General features: G+C 40.3%; 1 protein-coding gene across 3 annotated transcripts in view; it reads right to left on the bottom strand.

The window, feature by feature from the left end:
* Positions 1 to 20,260, bottom strand: part of DOK6 (docking protein 6) — a 369,307-nt gene extending 349,047 nt beyond the window's left edge. For 2 of the 3 annotated variants that reach the window (XM_060774997.2, XM_067467476.1), the window contains exon 1: positions 19,774 to 20,259. In XM_060774997.2, the coding sequence (XP_060630980.1) occupies positions 19,774 to 19,839 (66 nt within the window). In that variant the 5' untranslated portion in view covers positions 19,840 to 20,259. Of the gene's footprint in view, positions 1 to 19,773 lie in introns of all 3 variants that reach the window. The other variant, XM_060774998.2, reaches the window with a different exon arrangement.
* Positions 20,261 to 20,718: the final 458 nt, after the last annotated feature.

Genomic DNA, 20,718 nt, shown 5'->3' with positions numbered 1-20,718 from the left:
ATATTGATAAACCTGTAGAATAGCTATTAATCTTTGGCCAAAACACATTTTGATGCCTCAAATGTTAGACCTGTTTCTGGGTATATTTGATGGCACTGGTTTTCTTCTATCAGCTCTACTTTTTGAGATACCGAACACATGCCATATATATCAATCTTCATCTGCTCATTCATATTAATATCATCATCATCATCATCATATTTATGTATACCCCACTGTATCTCTCCTGCAGAAGATTCATAAAGAATAATGTTGTTTCGTTGGACTATGCAATGCTAGTCCTTAGGTAGAAATCTAATTCTTGACTAATTTTGCTCTCAGGAGAAGCAACAATCAATTTTAACAGTTGTCTGCTCACTGTAGGAAACTTTAAAAGATGAACAATTTTGGGAATTAGGATGTTTTCCCACCAACATTATAGAATGGAGGCCAGTCATCTGGTCTGCAGAATTCTGGGAAATGTAGTTTAGGGAATCCAAGGACCTCTCTAACTGAGAATTCCAAAGGCCCTGCCCTGAACTACATTTCCCTGAATTCTGCAGAAGCAGCTCAGACAATAGCCTCTGTACTATAACGCTAGTGGGAAAACATCCTTACTCTGTGTAAAATTCACACATGACATTTTTGTGACAAAAACACAAAATTCTTCACATGGAGAAGATGCCATATTGGGCAGGTATTCTGCATAACATTTGCATGAAATGTTCTCTATTTTAGGACAGAAGACAGCATTTTATGTGTAGGAAACTTGATTTTATATATAGAAAATAATACTGATGTAGCTCTCTATAACTGATAAGTAGTATCATAGATTTTATAATCATTTGAAAGATTTCTGTATGTGCATAAAATCTCTCAAATGTAAACACAGTTTCAAGAATATACTGTATATAACATTCTGGGCATTTCTGTGTCAATCCTGAGCTTTCTTATATGGCAACTGAAATCTTTCAAAGTCCAGGGATGGATTTTCTGTTGAAGCAAATGAGCAGAACCTTTCACTCTTTAAAACAATTTAAGTTGGAAACATTATGCCAGAGCCAAGCCTTCCTATTAATTTACTACATCCATTTAACTTAAACCTTAATTGATTTTCTTTTGATGAGACAATAAAGTTCCTAAGATACTATACTGCAGTACTGTGAACCAGCTGAAGAATCTTTCAATCAGAAGAAGCTCTACATAATAGGGTCAGAACATCTTAAAACGATTAGATACTATAATTTTCTTATTTATATTCGCATCCCAAATCTCTATATCATTGCCTTTAGGAAAGAAAAGGGGTCAAGAGCAGTTTCACAGAAGACAAAGTAAAAGTAACAAGCCCATAAACCTCTCTCCCATTTTCTCAACCAGCCTTAGTACTATTTAGCATTACACCAGCTTGTCCAGTGGATCCCTTTTAATGCATACAACCTGAGCATGTGGCTTAATATTCTTGGTGAGGCATGGGTCATCACATCTTTATTGGATCCCCAAACTTCCTGGCTTATTTAAAAAGCTAAGAGGTGGGGCTCACGGAGTAGATAGAGGAAATGGCCAATGCCTTTCTAAAACATGACAGAACTCTGTCATGCGTAAAGGAGGCAGTAATAAGACTACTGCTGAAAAAGCCCGTTAGATCCCACCATATTGGACAACTACCAGCCAGTTTCCAACTTCCAGTTTTGGATAAGCATGCAGTGGCCACTCAAGTCAGGTGGATTATCTGATGAACCATATTATGCCATATGAGCCATGTCTGTTTGCGATCCCTTTATGTCCTGCTGCTGTTTCTATCCCACCAGTGCCACATCTGGTAGGAACAGAGGATAGCAACATCATGGTTGCTGCTCTCAAGTTCATTTTCTAGTGAGGTGAGAGTGATTCCTCTTTTATACCCTCCCTAAGCATATTAAAACCTTTTTGCTTCAGCAGGCCTTAAGAGAGAAAGAGCTTTCTGTAATGAGTTCTATTGTTTACATTTATTGCTTTTCTTTTCTTGATCATGCTTTTAATTCTGTCTTTCTGATTTCTGCATGACATTGCATTTTCACAACTTTTTAGACAGAATATAAATAGTGTTGTTATAGTTTCATTATTCATAAAGGATATTGATTAGAATAAAGGAAATATTGAAAGAAAATTGGCCCCAAACAGCCAAAAAGTTGCTTAAGGTTGGATTTTCATCTGAGTTTGCAAGGAGTGTGGAGCAGAGGGACAAACTTTTGTCTCCATGCACTCTACAGTCGGACACAGAAATTCTAGTTCTTAGTCCGCCCCTCCCCCCCAACACACACACACACACACTACTTGAGGTGTGCAATCATGAAAAATCCTATCACTGTATATAATTGTTCTATTCAGTCATGGCACTCAATGCACTCGTGCAGGTCACATGACCTTGGAGATGTCTACTGACAAAGCTGGCTCTTCGGCTTAGAAACGGGGATGAGCACCACTCCTCAGAGCTGGACATGACTAGACTTAGTGTCAGGGGAAGACTTTACATTTACCATATTCAGTAAGGTACATTTTCAGTTTCTGCATCTTTCATGCAAAGTGGAACCAAAGTATCCAGAATAATTCTCTGGATGTCATATTTTGGAGTAAAAAAATTATATAGGATTGCATCTACTATGCTAACACTCAATCTAGCTCTAGCATTAGTCAAAGACAGAAAGTCTTTCCATGTTGGCAAAAAAAAGCAAAACAATTTATTGGATCCAATTGATATTGTGCTTCCTGTTTCTGTACAACCAGGCAAGAATTTAGAAAGTGCTCAATAGAAAGAGTACTATTTACAAAGCCTACTGTCTTTGCGATGACACATACACTTGTAGACTTATGTACTGTGGGCCCTCTGCTTTCATGGTACAAGATCCCTTTGAAAGTGAAAAACTGGAAATAAAAAGTTACGTTTTACCTGAGAGAACACCTTGAGATTCCTATAGAGAACATATTGATCAAATCTATGAACAATTAAATCTGCAACAATTAAAACTGCAGATGTTGAGGCTCAACTATAATCTGAACTTCTCTATTTTAAAATACGTATATACTGTTTGTTTCTAGCTAAATCCTAGAACAATATCTACTCTTAGAAGACAAACCATGCTAACAAAGGCTACTGTTTTGATTAAAACATGTAAGCATAATTAATGATGACACGTTGAAAGGGACATCCATTTAACGCTGGTTAAATTATTTTCCTGCTCACAGATAATGAAAGAACAGATGTCAGAGCAGTTACTCTGTCATAATGTGACATTGCCAGAATACTTTTGAAAAACTGTATGATGTGAACTCCAAAGGTGTTATGATACAAGTTTTACTGGGATATAAATATCAAAACAAATACATAAATAAGAAGAGTGCTCATAGGTAACCAGAGATGTTCATAAAATGGAGAAGGTTTACAGGACTACCAAATTAGATGGAAAAGTTGTCTATGTAATGTTGTTGAATAGTCAATTAATGGCCAAATGTAGGCAGAGGGCTAAAGCATACTATCAGTGATTTGTAGTGACACCTGGGCTCACAGGTAAGAAATCAAACTCATTTTCAAAATATTGGTCTTCCAAGTGAGGCTACATAGTACATACAAATGGACTGAGACTCTGGGAGTCAAGGGTTTGCCTCCCCTCTTGGTCATGGAAATCCACTGGGTGACCATAGGCAAGTCACATTCTCTCTGTCTCAAGTTTAAAACAAGGGCAACTCCATCTGAATACATCTCACAAAGAAAACCTTTTTTTAATATTATCATTCTTCAGAAATAATTTGAAGGCACATAACAGTTACACACATTTCTAGACAGGCTACAGCAAACACTTTACTCCTTATTCACTGGACACTGTCACATTTCAGTATTTATGATGAAATTAAATTAGAGCAACAATACTAATAATCATTTCACATAAGAGAGGAGGGTCCTTTATTCAAGCCATACAACCATATCTGTGTTCACCTGCATAGACTAAACATGTGCATGTTGAACCAGCTACAGTTATGCAAATCAACTGCCTCAAGCTCCATCTGTGCTGTGTTGGGAATGAAAAAAAAAAAGATACAAACACAGGCAAAGAATGCTTATCACAGCTAATGAAGCAAAACTGTGTACTGCAGGTAATATGTGCAATCTGTTCACTTCAGACACTGTATAAGGTGAAAAAATTGGCATGAAGTTGGAAAGTACTTCCATTATTACACTACTCCCAACTTACAATCAGTATTCAATGATTAGGCTGCTGAGCAACGTATGGTCCACCTCATCTATCTCAGCAGATCAAAGAACCTCTGAAATACCAGGTTTTGGTATTCCAGCAGGAAAAATGTGCTTCCACACTTTCATAAGGCACTTCTGCTGCCAGCAACTTCCATAAAATGTGACTCTCATCTAAACAAGCAACACACATTTCACAGATGCCATCTTTGCTTTCAATCAAAACTAGAAAAAATGACTTTTCGGTTACAGTTGTACTACGCCTTAGATGAGAGCAGGTATGACCAGCAGCTGGACAAAAAAATACTATTGGAATTGCTATGTTGCCCATTCCTATTGTTCAAGAAAAGAAATGCTTTAGCCTAGTATATTTCTAACAGTGAAATGTTCAGTGAAGGGACAAAAAGTAACAATATTATTCCAGTAAGTGCAATTTACATCAATTATTATTCAAATAACAGCTGAAGAAAAGTGAGAATAGGATGTTATCTAGAGGTTGGTGATAAATCATGATGTATGTCTGGACAACCCCTCCCAATTGTTTCATATAGGACACCAATGAGAAATATACTGAAAGATGAAGGTAAAGTTTTCCCCTGGCATTAAGTCTAACCATTTCTAAGCCAAAGAGCGGTGTTGTCCATAGACACCTCTAAGGTCATGTGGCCAGCATGACTGCATGGCTACCCTCTGTTTAATCCTGGATTTAAACTCCCATCAGTTGTAATGATCATGTAGAATAAAATTAGCCATGCAGAACACCAATGGACAACAAGCTATACAGCTGGCTAACAACCCATTAAAAACAGTGGGTTTGACCAGACAGTTTAGAATAGGCCTCCTGAAATCAATGGGACAAGTAAGACATATTTTAAATCTCACTTATCTCCATGGATGTTTTCTAAGTATAACCAAGTCTGGATCAAATTCTGCATATCTAGGATATTGGGAATCTAAATCTTTTGGAAATTAATTTACATAACAATGTCAAAGTTTGCAATTTAGCATCCCATTCAAAAATCTAAGTAGTAGAAATCAAATATAACATTTTTGGATCCATATAAACCTATGTTCTGTTGTGCTTCTTAAAAATCTAATGGTTTCATTAGTAGGGTGCTGTTGACATGAGAGCTACATCTATGCAGGGGACATCTTCAGCTAGACAATCTTCACCATTCACTTCTATGAAAGAATCCATCTATGCTAACATTTATTTGCATACAAGGATCATTTATTTAGGTTAAAAATTAACAAAGAGGAAGAGCAATTATCTGCAAATGCTATCATTCAAAAATTAGTTTTCAGCATTTAAAGGTAGATATATTCCAAAGAAAATTGGAGAATCTGTTTTCAGTGGAGCTAATTAGCTCTTGTTACATTTTAAAGCCTTACTCCATATACAGTATGATTCCCATATCCAAGGGGCACTTATCCATAGTTCATTAAGTCAGGTTTGATAAGATATGTCATCTCTAAGCATTTGCTATGTCCTCCAAGCAATTGTATGGTATGCTTCTGCTAGAAGGGGATTGTAGAGTCACACTGGAAGATCTAGTGATGCCTAGAGTGGTGTCCTCTCAAGGCTTTTTCTAGGTCCTCTTGTTATAAAAAAAAAAAATTGGAACCAAATTATGAATTATGATACACAGCTTCATTGAGACATACAATAAGCATGTATTCTCTGTAGTTACTCTTCATGGATTGATTTGGAATGTTGCCCAACACACCCTGGACTCTAGTAAACAATCCCTCAAATTATGATAATCCCTTTACAATGAACTTGGAGACTCAGAGGATACAATGAGCTTGCATCAGAACCATTTCCACTTTTCTCTGTTTTTGCCTTACGATACCCATTGAGATAGCCATCATCCTAATGCACCCATTGTTTATATGGGTGAACACCATAATTTATCATTAAGCACATTATCAATTGCCATACCATACCATATTCCTTTCTGATTGCACCACTCTCCGGGGGGGGGGGGGTAGGATCAATGAATGGATATATTCTTCAACCAATGAAAGTTTATTTAAGTTTCCTGCCACCATGAAGACCAACCAGTAGTGACATTGGTGGGAATCCCAAACCAATCACAGAGTGGATCCTTACCAGACAATTTTTGAGCTAATCAGAGGCTAGTGTGGAAATCTTGAATAGTGTTAAACATAATACATATGCTCTGCATTCACAATTGTGGTATGTCAGTTCTTTGGCGTGTTTTCACCACTGACATCCTCTTCGCCATTAAGAATAAACCTCTAACTTTGCCTCCTATCCATCTATGCCTCATCTGGCCTTTTGGGGAGCATGATATGCTGGGCTCCAAACCCGCAGTTCTCAAGGAAGATGTAATTGTACAACACTCCCACACAAATCTAGGGTATGCTTCTTTGGAAGTCATTTGTTTATTAGATTTTAATGCAGCCAACAATTTCACATATCCATGCAAGGTCTTGGAACAAATCCCCTATAGGGGGTCATACTGCAATATCTTTTTGCTTAAATACAGAGCTTGAATATAAAAACTCAACAAATTATAAACCCAGAACAAAAACAGCATTTCTCTTGCCTCCAAAAGCTAGGATTATCCATAGGTATAAAAGACTTGGACATATTATAAGAAAACATAACTCTGTAAAAAAAAATACAGCAGTCATGGGAAAAGACACACTGCAAGTGGATTGACTTGATCTAGGAAGCTATAGTTCTGAGTTACCAAGATTTGATCAGGACTATTAATAACAGGATCTCCTGGAGGCTTCTCATTCATTGAGTATCATAAATCAAAGATAACTTTAAGCAAGATAGCAACAACAAAGAATAGACACAGTGAAATCAGCAGGATTTAAACTAGCTGCAGCTTGAGTAGTGTTGATTGAATTCAGTGGATCTACTATAACTAGATCTATTTAATTTTTCATAAAAATGGGATTTATATATTAAAACAAAAGGAGAAAGCAACCATATCTAGGCTTCTATTGGGAATAAATTAATTTTTAACTAGTTATGCAGGAAATTATCAATGTATTTCTCTTGCTACTAAAACATCCTAATATCATTCAGTTGTTTGTCCCTAAGCTGCATCAGACCCAGAGAACTTTAAGTTCATTCCTAGCCACTATTTATTCAGTACTAAAGTAAGATGGAATATAACAAAAACACTGGAAGAATCTTTATAATGGATTGGCCATCTGCCTGAAACAAGAAAGGAAATGCTATTTTGTTTCTCTCTTTACATTAAAACAAGCATCAATTATTGTAGGAACCATTTTAGACTTCCTATCTTATTTACAAACAAACTAAAGTCCACCTCATTCTTACTGTTTAATTTAGAACAGAGTAAAAATGTGTTAAGTACTTTGAACAAAAGGACTTTAAAAATAATACAATATTCACATTATATAATACGTAACTGTTAGTGATATTATTACAGGCTGAGTAGCTATTATCCAAAATGCTTTAGACCAGATGTGTTTTGGATTTTGGGATACCTGTATTTGCCTATACATACATAATGGGCCATCTTGGAGATGGGAACCAAATCTAAAAATGAAATTCATTTATGTTTCATATACACCCTACACATATACAGCCTGAAGGTAATTTAATACAGTATTTTGAGTGATTTTATTCATAAAACAAATTTTGTGTACACTGAACCATCACCAAGCGTAGTGACACTATCAGACACCCTTATAGACCATTTTGGAGTAAGGTATGCTGAACTCATACCACAAAATGTAGGCCGCCTTCTCTATTTAACTAAATAGTTCTCCTTTTTCTTTTTAAAGAAAACAAAATAAAGGTTATGAGTTTAGTTGTTTGTAAGCAGATCTTCCCATTTTATCCCATAAAATCAAGTTTTATATCCTCTAATATTTGAGAAAGGAAACTGCACCTTGCATGTTATATTAATAAGCACACATATTACAGGGAGCTGCCAGATGAAATCACGGTTCCATCTAGTTCAGTAATTGTTTGTATTCTCCATAATATCAGCAGAGATCTTTCCTTGTTATACATATGCACATCCAAGACATTTTGTAGTCTGAAGTGGTATCCAAATGTTCCCTCTCTAGCTCGGGAAGAAAATGTTTTGATAACATTCAAATACAACCCTTCTCATTTGTCTATTATCTCAGTAAAAAAGGTGTCCCAGTCCCTACTGCAAAATATGCATTTACAATACCCATGTGTAGTGATTAAAGACATAAAAGTAAAAACATATAACGTAGACAAAGTTATGTCTACCTTCAATTGCCTTTTGGAATCAGTGAAGGAAGTGGATTTATATTTCACTTTTCTTCAAAAAGCAGAAATCCAATTGATTCACAATAACCAGTGGTGGCTTTGAAAATGTGTTACGATAAATATTTTTTAGGTTTGGAGCATCAGTTGTGGTTAATCTATTTCAATGGATAACTTTTTAAAAGAGTTATATATTGTGATGAACTCCATTGCCACAATATGTTCAGCACTTTGGAAAGTTCCTTTAAAGGCATCCAAACCCTATAGTAGTACCATCTCACATCTGACATAGAAGTCACCAGATATCACTGACAAGATTATTATATCTAAAAAGTACAGGTTGAGCATTTCAAAATGGAAGAAAATCCAAAATATGAGACACTTCTCAGGCATTTCAATTAAGGGATATTCAATCTGTATAATTAACCTACAAAACATGATATACCCCAAATTGAATGAAATTAAATGTACAATTAAAACACAATTTCAAAAAGAATCCCGAAGAAAAGCTCACCACCTATCCCTGCCTTCAACAATTAGACAATTATACAAGGGTTTCCTGATTTTTAATTTTTTCTGGTTGGTGGAATTTAGGAAGAAACTGTCTCCCACCCCCTACCCTGAAGCCAAAGATGGTGTTAGTCTATGGAGAGAAAAGCTCAAGATAATGAAATTTGTTTTTGAACAGCCTCCTGGATATGTACAATATATATAACACTGATTAACCTTAACTAAAATGAATACATCATAAAATAACTCATTGTGTGAGCAGAGGTGATCAACCTCCCCCCGCAATACCCACAAGGAACTAGGATAACCAAAGGCCACAACTTTTTAATTGGTTACAATGAAAACAGTGTTGGCAGCCATGCATGGGTCCTGGATCAAGAATAGGACAGCTCAATGCTGATCGAAGATGCTCAACAATAGTAGGGGTGCCTCTGCATTAGTGGACCAGGGCGCAGGCCAGAGCAAGCCCGATTGGTTGCCTGGCTGAGCATGCAAAAAAACCACAGGGTGCAGGGGCTCCTGGGAGGGAGAATCCAGATGAGAGTATGATGGGTGGGGTACGCCATCTGCCACAATGTCCCTGCCAGGTACACTGGGCAGAGCATTAATATATAACAGTGCTCCATTTCTATGTCTACTCTACACTAGACATGTCTATACCCAAAAAAGTCATTTTCATTTTCATTTAGTTGTGTTTTGGTTTCCAAAATGTATTTTGTGTTCCATTTTTCTTTAATTGGGTTTTGGGTATCAACTGCACTTGATGAATCCATCATTCTTCTCTGGTTTATTTTCTAGCCAAAATGTACTTCAAAACAAATTAAATAACTCACTTAACTCTGCTTGAGGCAAAACCCAGGATGAACAAACCTAGGAGATTTCTCAGATAATGATTGCAAAGGCATCCAATTCTGCTTTGCTAGGACTGCACCTGTTGAAACAGAGCCTGGCTGGTCATCCTTCCTTTAAGTACACAGTTTTGTCAAACTGTAGAAAGAAAACCCTGTGTATCACATTTCTCCAAGACATGTTTGCTTTCTGTAGCTGTAAAGAGCTTTCCCTTTCCTCTAGCTACATCTTTAGGACACAGCTAACAATATCCCAGAAAAGACATGTTCCAAAACCTTGTTTTGTCTGTATGTACAAATTCCAAGAGAAACTTTTTTTCTATTCCACAAAAAAGAGATACTACCATGCCACAATAAAGTAATCTTGAGTACAACCTGAAATTTCCTCTCTAATACCAGTTTTAAACTTAAACACTTCACACAAATGCCAAAATCCCTGCTCCCCAGTAGTAGCTTTCCTTTTTCCATCTTTCTGCTGAACTAATTAAGCAAGTGTCATCTTGGCCTTGCGTCAAGATCACCTGCAGCCATAATAATTCTAGCCTTCTTCAGCCTTCTGAGATTTAGTGATTGCTTCCCAAGTCATTGTCTGACAGTGAAATTCAGTTTAGCACATTATTTTGGGAATAATAACAATCCAGCCAAATAGCACCAGGAATGGTTTCAACCTTGATAAATGCTGCTTTTTAAAAAAACAAAAACAAAAAAACTCCTTCATATCAGGTGTGCAGGGATGGTCTGGAACTGGAATTCCAACCCCCTAAAGCACTTTCTCAGAATTAACAGCCCTGTCAAGATAGCAAAATGTTTCAAAGGTCAGTTATGATTATTTTCCCTTAGCCTTGAACATCCTTCCTTCAGTGAAAAGCACAGCATCCAGGGCAAAGATAACATATATTAGCAGTGTGATAAGCTTCCAACCACTTGTAGAATTTTACATTTCACATGGCCTCTCTCTTATCTTACTTAGAAGGGGAGCACATTTGTATAAATATATAAAATATTGTCCCTTGAGATAACAGCATCATTTAAGCATGCAGGTTGCTGTCTGTGTCCCCTTCATGCCTAGCAGGGAAATGTTAAAAATTGTTATTTAACCCAAAAAGAAAACAAAAAAATTACACCTTTGCTGAGAATTATTACTGGGATGGAGATTTGCTGCATGATCTTAAATCAGAATTCACAAATTGCAGAATTATTGATAAACATTGTAATTTGTAACATATGCATTTCCACTGTACAGACTCCATGCTGGAAACAGGAATGTAAGTTCACCATGAGTCCCAGAGCCAGGAGAACCTTATTCTGTGCTGTGGAGATGAATGAACATCAGTGATTTGGGACACATCCAGCAGAAGGCTATCTAATCCAATTACTTTACCAGGGCATGTCAAAATGCTCATTGGTTTTTCACAGATGCATATAAAATATTCAGCCCACAAAGCTACAAGCAGACCACTGCAAATAGCAACTGCTCACTAGTAAGGGCATCATTTAGTCACATGCATCAATGCCTTAATCCCAAATTCTGTATTTCTGGCTAGCTCTTGGATTCTGTGAACAGGTTGTTATGAAATAAAATATGTTTATTCTTGTTGTCATTCTAACAAAAGAGAAGGTTACTGGCTTGCGTTGATGACATTACAGTCGTTATAATGAAATATTTGAAACTAACCACAACACATGGTATTAAATTACACAGCCTTATTGCTATTATTTTTATTATTGAATAGATGAAGAGAAGGCTTCTATGCCTTAATGAGAATTCCCCCTTTCACCTCTAAAATAGGGATCTCTACTGACAGTACAAAACAATTAGATGTGAATCATACAACTAGCCAAGTCACCAAAGAGGGGGAAGGAAAGAAGAAAGGGGAGGGGGAATGACACACTAGAATTAAAACCCAAGGAGGATGAAATCCTGACATCATGTCCCTGATTAAGAGATCAAAGGAAATGAGCTGAAAATCCATAGTCATATGATGACTATGCTAATGATGGTGATGAGGAAGAAGAACAAGAAGAATAACAACAGACAACAGTGGATTCACGCTAAGAAATCAAAATTAAAAGACAAGAAAAGAACAGGATAGATAAAATATCTGGCTTTTACTCCAGTGAGATTGTTTGCTTCTAGGGCAGGTGTTCCAGAAAAATATCCCTGTTATTCTAAAAGAAAAAAGCCTGTACAACCTGTGACCTTCCAGTTGTTTTGGACGTCAGCTCCAAGAATTCTTGACCATTGGACAAGCTGGCTAGGAGTTCTGGGGGTTGTATTTCCAAATACCTGGAGGGCCACAGGTTGTTGAGGCCTGTTCTAAAATCTTTTTGGTCACATGTGGGAGGTTCAGAAAGTCTATATAACCTGTGCCACATCAGTCATTGCACATAGAATGGATAACGTACCAAGCAATCTACACAACTGACAGTCGGTATCCCAATGTTTTGTGCCAAAATTGCAGTACACAAGACAAACACAATGCTATTTTCAATATAAACACTATTGACCAGTGGATCTCAACCTGTGGGTCCTCGGGTGTTTTGGCCTACAACTCCCAGAAATCCCAGCCAGTTTACCAGCAGTTAGGACTTCTGGGAATTGAAGGCCAAAACCTCTGGGGACCCACAGGTTGAGAACTGCTGGTATAGACACAGGATTTGATCCAGACGCAATAGTTTCACAAATTTCAGTGAGCCTGAAGACAGACACAGTGAGGTTTTCTCACTGACTTAAATGCGACTTAAACGTGGCCAAATTAATATGGACACATTCCATTAAAAGTGATAGTTCTGTGTATTGTACAGCAAAAAGAAGTACAGCTTGGACATCCTTTATCCAGAAATCTGAAATATTCCAAACTCCAAAATTGTCCACATGGGTGGCTAAGATAGTGACTTCTTTTCTTTCTGATAGATCAGTGTTTAAAAAAAGTGTATAAAATTACCTTTAGGTTATATACATAAAATATATAGAACATAAATTATTTTTGTATTTTGATCTGAGTTCTCACTCCAAGATATCTCATTATTATACGAAAATATTCCAAGCCTCCTTTTGCCAAAATCTAAAACACTTATGGTTCCAAACTGTGCTAGAAACACTGCGTGGCATCTTATTTGTATACTGTTCCCACAGAAAGAATAGGATCAATGTAACTTGGCACTAAACCCAGGCCACCCATCTAGACATAAGGGTTAGATCACAAATTAAGTTTGCTGAGGGAAGTAAGAAGCTTAATAAGAGACAAGATCAGGACAAAAATTAGACATAAATTTTAAGTGTGAAAAATTATCACTGAATAGCAAAGTCAAGATTGCCCATGCCATTTTATTCCTGATTTCTATGTTTGACAGTGAAAGCTAGACAGTGAAGCAAGCTGATAGGAAGAGAATCAACTCATTTGAAATGTAATGCTGGAGGAAAATCGTGAAATGCCAAAAAGACAAATAAATGGGTCGAAGAGCAAATCACGCTTGACTCTTGCTAGAAGCCAAGATGACTACACTGAGACTGCTGTACACTGCACATATTATAAGAAGTCATGCCTTACTAGAAAAGGCAATAATGTTCAGTAAGATAGAAGGCAGTAAAAAAAGAGGAAGCCCACATTACAGGTGGATAGACTCCCTCAAGGAAGCTGTGGCCCTGGATTTGTAACACGAGCAGAGCTGTTGATAACAGAGTGACTTGGGGGTCTCTTGTTCACAGGGCTGCCATTGAAATAAATAAAATGATAATGATCATGGCCAACATGACAGCAATTAACAACAACAGGAGTAACAACACAACAGAGCCAAAGAGATATTGGTCAGACAATTGTCATTTCACCTTATTGTATCAAATCCCTGAATTACAGGATGTCAACCTCAAGTTCTTCATTCCACCATCTCCACCTGCATTTGCAACATACAGATCTCTGCATTTAAACTCCTGGAAGATATCTGAAGAAAGTAATTGTCTGTATCTGTAGTGAAAAGTGTGATATGGGAATAGCTACTGGGATAAAATAGGGTATGAAGAACATGAAATGGAGCAGGGAACTGGCAATCTCTATCATACTTTCAATTCAATTTAAACAATTATTTTGATAGTTATGTATATTATAATCTAATACAGAGCTCATATGAACTTGTGTGAGTTATCAGTGTGGTTTGAACTTGAACATTACAATACTGTACTATGCAATTCTAGAATTTAGAGTTTATGATAAACTCTACAAGCTGGCTGGTACTGCCCCCCACCCCCCCGATGTGCGATGGGAAGTTGCTGTTAACTGCGAGAGAAATAAGGTTGAACACTGTGAAAGCCATCCACTGCATGGCTATCAGGCTTCTCCCAGTTGACTCAAATCAAGGAAAGGCTTCAAGAGAACCACCACTCTTCTTAATGTTCCCCCAGCAACAGCAAGAGTATCCCTCTGGGCAGCTAAATCAGGAAATCCAAATTGGATGCCCCCGCCCCCCTGGAGGGTCTTCCTCCAGGGGCAAACCAAGAATGGGCAACTTGGAAATCCCTGAACAGACTCAGAAGTGGAGTGGGCAGATCAAACTACAACTTGGCACAATGGCACTACCTAAAAGAATCCTCTGCCTTGTGCCACTGTGGAGCAGAACAAACAACTCTGCAACTGTATGCTTGTCCACAATGTCCTGCCTCATGTACAGAGGAAGAATTATTTAAAGCTACAGACAATGCAGTCACTGTTGCCATTTTTTGGTCAAAAATAATTTAGTTGTTTGTTCTCCTATTTTTATCAGTTTGATATTTATTTATTTATGCAATGCTTTTGATATGAAATAAATAAATAAAACTATAAAATTCAACTGATTTTAAAAAGGTCTTGAATGACTATATATATCCCTATTGACAGTTCTTAAGACGGGTTTTCAATAGAGTGTAATATTTAGTTAACAACTTGTTGATTGTCAACACAGAGAACAATCATTTTTATACCTAGCACAAGTAAACTTTTTTTTCTTTTTATATTTACTACAATGCCTTACAACCAATGTGTGATTTCATTTCAGATTAAAAGGGCTATTGCACAAGATCATCTTTCACCATCAAACACTATCCATGAAAACAACACATATAACTTAGTGAACAGGAGATAGGATTGTAAAAAGATTCATTTATCAAAGCAGGCTATCCCCTTTCCTATCACAGACAATAGCTGAGATGGGGAGTGTAAGTTGGTTGTAGAAGAATGTAAGTTCCCATGAGAAACATTCCTTCCACTAGCAAAGAATGAACAGAGATCAAGTAACATCATGTTGCTTTCCCCTGAACCCAAAGTAACTCCTAAACAAAGAGAACAAAGCAAAACAAAGAGACAGTTATTTTGCATGTTAGTGACAGTAACTATTAAATAATGGCAGAAAGGGTACATTTTCACATGAAAATGCAAATGTTTCAGGTATCATAAACCTTCCTTGATTTTTAGTGGTGTTCTCCTTCCAATATGGGCTGACAATGTGCTCACTGTTTTGTTCAGAACTGGTTCTATCTGTACTGGGTATATCAAATCTCAGACAGTTGTTCTTTGGCCGTAAATCTGATTAACCCTTAATTCTGAGGTTCATTAGCACAGTTTCATTTCTAACACCGGCTTCCAGCATGGCTGATTGCCTCTATGACCCCTTTTCGGTACACATTCCGAACAAACAGACTGTTCCAGAGCAAAACCAGGCAAGAGTAATTATGGTCAACAAATGTCAGTTCACATATGGAAGCCTCTGTTGACATGCAACAGTTCTGAGGCATAAAGAAGTATCAAAAGACAGGAGACTCCTCTTTTCAAACCCCTTTCCAAATGCTTGTGTTGAAGCCAATAGGGCTGTCAGCCTTTGGTGCTGGGGATCACAATCAGACATGGTGAAGACATCTGCCCTTGCGCTTTGCTACTCTGCTGCTGAATACGCATGCCCAGTGTGTTACACTGTTTAGCTGGTATCGCACCACCTGACATCCACTGGGAAATAGCAGCCAGCAATGAAAGGACCAAGGCAGTAACGTTTTCATTTGAATATCAGCCAGCATAGCATAGCTTCCTAAGATCTATTTATTTATTTATTTATTTACTTGTATACCGTCGTTTCTCAGCCCAACAGGCGACTCAACGCGGTTTACAACAAGGATAAAAAACAATCAGTGATAAACAATTTAAAACCATAAGAGCATAGTATACAAAACTGACATAACAATAAGACAGCGTAATACATCTCATAACTAGAGTCGTGATCCAATTCGTCGTCCATATTTCCATTCCTGTAATCATCACATTCATTGCACTGTTGATCCGAATGCCCGTTCAAACATCCAAGTTTTTAACCTTCTTCGAAACACCATTAGCGAGGGGGCTGATCTAACCTCCATAGGAAGGGCGTTCCACAGCCGGGGGGCCACCACAGAAAAGGCCCTGTCTCTCGTCCCCGCCAGCCGCACCTGTGAAGCAGGCGGGATGGAGAGCAGGGCCTCCCCAGAAGATCTTAGGGTCCTGGAGGGCTGATAGGCAGAGATACGTTCAGATAGGTAGCTTGGGCCAGATCTACAGAGATACTTGCAGGAACTTCAGCAAGCAAGGGTCCAAAAGTGGAACCTCAATCAGTGGCTGAGGGTGGATGAGAAACTCCCACAGAAGAGTGGATGGCCTGGAAGGCACTGAACAGGCTGCGCTCTGGCACCACGAGATGCAGAGCTAACCTTAAGAAATGGGGCTACAAAGTGGAGTCCACAACATGTGAGTGCGGAGAAGAGCAAACCATAAGACCGCCTATTACAATGAAACCTGAGCCCTGCCACTTTTGGACACTTGCTTGCTGAAGTTCCTGCAAGTATCTGGTGTCTCACAGTGACACCAGAGGCACTCCAAGTGACCAGCTTTTGGTCAAAGGACATTTAGCATCATACAAGTTCTTTTTTTAACAAACTTTGTTTGTGTTTTTAAATGCATTTAACTGTTCCCTCAACTCACTTCTGACATAATAAATCTAGCCTTTGGTGCAGCTGATACTTTAGACTTGGACTCCCAGAAGCCCTGGCCTACTGGTCCAAGGGTCAAGAATTCTGGAAGCTGAGTCAAAACAAACAAACACACACACACACAAACAAGAGTACCATTGCAATCTTGTCTCTTAAACTGATATTTAGACACTCAATGAGCAGCATCAGTACTCAACCTGCCAACTTTTTAAAGTACTAACACCTTAGGGCAGGCATGGGCAAACTTTGGCCCTACCAGTGTTTTGGACTTCAACTCCCACAATTCCTGGCTTCAGGCCCCTGAGGCCAGGAATTGTGGGAGTTGAAGACCAAAACACTGTAGGGCCAAAGTTTGCCCATGCCTGCCTTAGGGGCACTGCTGAGTCTAGCATCAACCTACATCTTTACCATCAGGGAGACTGAACCTGAAGGCATGGGACACAAAGACCTTTCTCCTGCTTCCCCTCCAACATCCTCACGGCTTCACCCAATACTTTCAAATATTTCCCTTTTATACTTTGCTTCCCTTTCTCCAGAATCAGCAAATGCTTCTCTCCGGATCCGTAACATGTTATGATATGAGATTGAGAAGGATTTTTAAATAAACATCAGGGTGGGAGAGGCTTCCCCACAGAGTTGACACAGAGCCCCGACCTTTTGACAGGGCAACCTGTTCCTAGCTGGCTTCCAAGGGAAAGAAGCAGAGGGTTTCAAAAATAGGAGACGTCTGGCTTGCTAGCAGTACGTGTGAAAAAGATCTTGGAATCCTCATAGACAACAAGTTAAACATGAGCCAACAATGTCATGTGGTGGTAAAAAAAAAAAAAGCCAATGGGATTTTGGCCTGCATAAAATAGAAGTATAGTGTCTAGATCCAGGGAAGTAATGCTAGCATTCTAATCTACCTCGGTCAGACCACACCTGGAATACTATGTTCAGTTGTGGGCATTGCAATTGAAGGGAGATGTTGACAAGTTGGAATGTGTCCAGAGGAGGGTGACTAAAATGATCAAGGCTCTGGAGAACAAGCCCTATGAGGAGCAGCTTAAAGAACTGGGCATGTTTAGCCTGCAGAAGAGAAGGCTGGGAGGAGGCATAGTGGCCATGTATAAATATGTGAGGGGAAGTTATAGGGAGGAGGGAACAAGCTTGTTTTCTGCCGCCCTGGAGACAAGGACACAGAACAATGGCTTCAAACTACAGGAAAGGAGATTCCACCTGAACATAAGGAAGAACTTCCTGACTGAGAGCTGTTCAGCAGTGGAACTCTCTGAACTGGAGTGTGGTGGAGGTTCCTTTTTTGGAGACTTTTAAGCAGATGCTGGATGGCCATCTGTTGGGGGTGCTTTGAATGTGATTTTCCTGCTTCTTGGTGAAGGACTTGACTGGAAGGCCCATGAGGTCTCTTGCAACTCTAGGATACTATGATTCTATGGGCCCTTCCTCACAGCCCTATAACCCAGAATGTCAAGGCAGGAAATCCCACATTATCTGCTTTGAAGTGGAATATATAGCAGTGTGGACTCAGATAACTCACTTCAAAGCAGATATTGTGGGATTTTCTGCCTTGACATTCTGGGATATAGGACTGTGTGGAAGGGCCCTATGATTCTAGGAGCTGAGTGGTAAGGTGCTCCAAAAGAAAACCGAGTCTTTGCAATGGGAAGTGGGCAGACTCACGCTCCACCAACTCTTTAGGACAGCGTTTCTCAACGTGGTGGTTGGGACCCGGGGAGGGGGTCGTGAGGGGGTTCAGAGGGGTCGCCGAATACTATCAGAAAACAGTATTTTCTGTTGGCCATGGGGGTTCTGTGTGGCAAGTTTGGCCCAATTCTATCATTGGTGGGGTTCAGAATGCTCTTTGATTGCAGATGAACTATAAATCCCAGCAACTACAATTCTCAAATGTCAAGGTCTATTTCCCCCAAACTCCACCAGTGTCCAAGTTTGGGCATATTGAGTATTCATGCCAAGTTTGGTCCACAAGTGCTCTCTGGATGGAGGTGAACTACAACCCACCAAGTCCTATCCAGTATTTTCTGTTGGTCTTGGGAGCTCTGTGTGCTAAGTTTGGTTCAATTCCATCCTTGGTGGAGTTCAGAATGCTCTTTGATTGTAAGTGAACTATAAATCCCAGCAACTACAACTCCCAAGTGACAAAATCAATCTCCCCCTCAACCTCACCAGTATTCAAATGTGGGTGTATCGGGTCTTTGTGCCAATTGTGGTCCAGTGAATGAAAATACATCCTGCATATTAGATATTTACATGACGATTCATAACAGTAGCAAACTTACAGTTATGAAGTAGCAACGAAAATAATGTTATGGCTGGGGGGGGGGGGTGTCACCACAACATGAGGAACTGTATTAAGGTTGAGAAGGCTGAGCCCCACTGCTTTAGGAGGAACCCTTCGCCGCTTTCAGTGCAACTTCTCCCTTTAGGAAGAGCGTTCAGGAGCTCAGCCTGAAATCTCAAAGACGCCAAAGCCAACTGCTGTCAGCGTTGCGTTGTTTGGGGGAGTTTGTTTCTGAAGCAGAGCCTCTAAATCGGGATGGAGCCAGGTTTGAGGCTGGGAAGGAGCCACAGGCGTCCGAGGCAGACTTCCTCGGGAAGCAAAGGCAAGTCCTACTGAAATGCATGGTATTCGAGAAGGGAAGGGGACTGATTGAGAGGAGCGGGCGAGCGAGGCAGCCTTCCTCCCTTCCCTTTGGGCGAGGAAAGGCGGACCGAGAGAGGCAAGAGAGAGCTGGCGGGGGACTCTCTCCCGGCAGCAAGACCCTCTCGGTGTGCCCCAGCCCACCCAAGCCAGCCCCAGGCGGCGACAGACCGCGGCGTGAAAGGTGAGCAGAGCCAGACAGAACAAAGCGCGCCCGCCGCCGTGGCCCCCTCCCTCCCTCCTTCCCTCCCTCCCTCCGCGTTTCCCTTTCAGCCCCATTCATTCACTCAACTCATTCATTCCTGCTTCCAGACTCACCCCCAGCTTCCTGCTGCGGATTTTCACGTAGCCCTGCTTGACGATGTCGTTAAAGTTGGAAGCCATGGCCAGGGGGCCGCTCCTTCCTCACAATCCTCCTCCTCCTCCTCCTCCTCCTCCTCCTCCTCCTCCTCCTCCAGCTGCGGAGTGCCGTCGGCCGCCGGTTCCCCAGGCGCCTCGGGCATCCAGGCAGCGGGAGTGGCAGCAGCGGAAGCTCCTTGGGCGCGTGCCTGGCCCCACGCCGCCCCGCTCCGGACACAGCACCCCAGGCAGGCAGTCAGGGACAAGGGGGCAGCGCGCCTGGAGCAGAAGAAGCAGCCTCCGCCGCTGCTGCTGCCACCGCCTTCCCAGCTCTTCCACCGGCTCTTCCACCCTCCCCCCGGTATACCCGTATTTGCTGCTTCTCTGCCGGCAGCACCTCCAGCCGCGCCACCCTCCTCCTCCTCCTCCTCCCAACACGAAGGGGAGGGCTTCCCGCTCGCCCGCCTGCCTGCCTGCCTGGATCCCCGCCTGCTTTGCCTCCTCCTCCTCCTCCTCCTCCTCCTCCTCCTCGCACCTCACCTCACTGGCTGCCTCTGGAAGTGTCACTCCCTATTTCCCCTTCCCAAAGGCTCTTTCTGGTCTCTTTCCCCCTCCTGGGAGGGCACTTCTGGCCAGGCCCCCTCCTCTGCTCACTAGGCATTTTTTATTTATTTTACTTATCGTGTCAGGGGCAACCAGACCATTGTATTACATTTCTAACAGAACAAAACAAACAAACAGATAAAACACACACACACACAAAACCCCCACAAAGTTTGCAAGCTTGGTAGTTGATTAAATGTCCTTTGACCAGTATCTGGCCACTTGGAGTCCCTCTGGTGTTGCCGCAAGAAGGTCCTCCATTCTGCATGTAGCAGGGCTCAGGTTGCAGTGCAGCAGGTGGTCAGTGGTTTGCTCTTCTCC

The sequence above is a fragment of the Anolis sagrei genome, chromosome 4 (genome assembly GCF_037176765.1).
Source record: "Anolis sagrei isolate rAnoSag1 chromosome 4, rAnoSag1.mat, whole genome shotgun sequence".
NCBI classification, from domain to species: Eukaryota; Metazoa; Chordata; class Lepidosauria; order Squamata; family Dactyloidae; genus Anolis; species Anolis sagrei.
The sequence above is the reverse complement of the archived record's forward strand: the minus strand, read 5'-3'. Positions and strand labels throughout refer to the sequence as shown.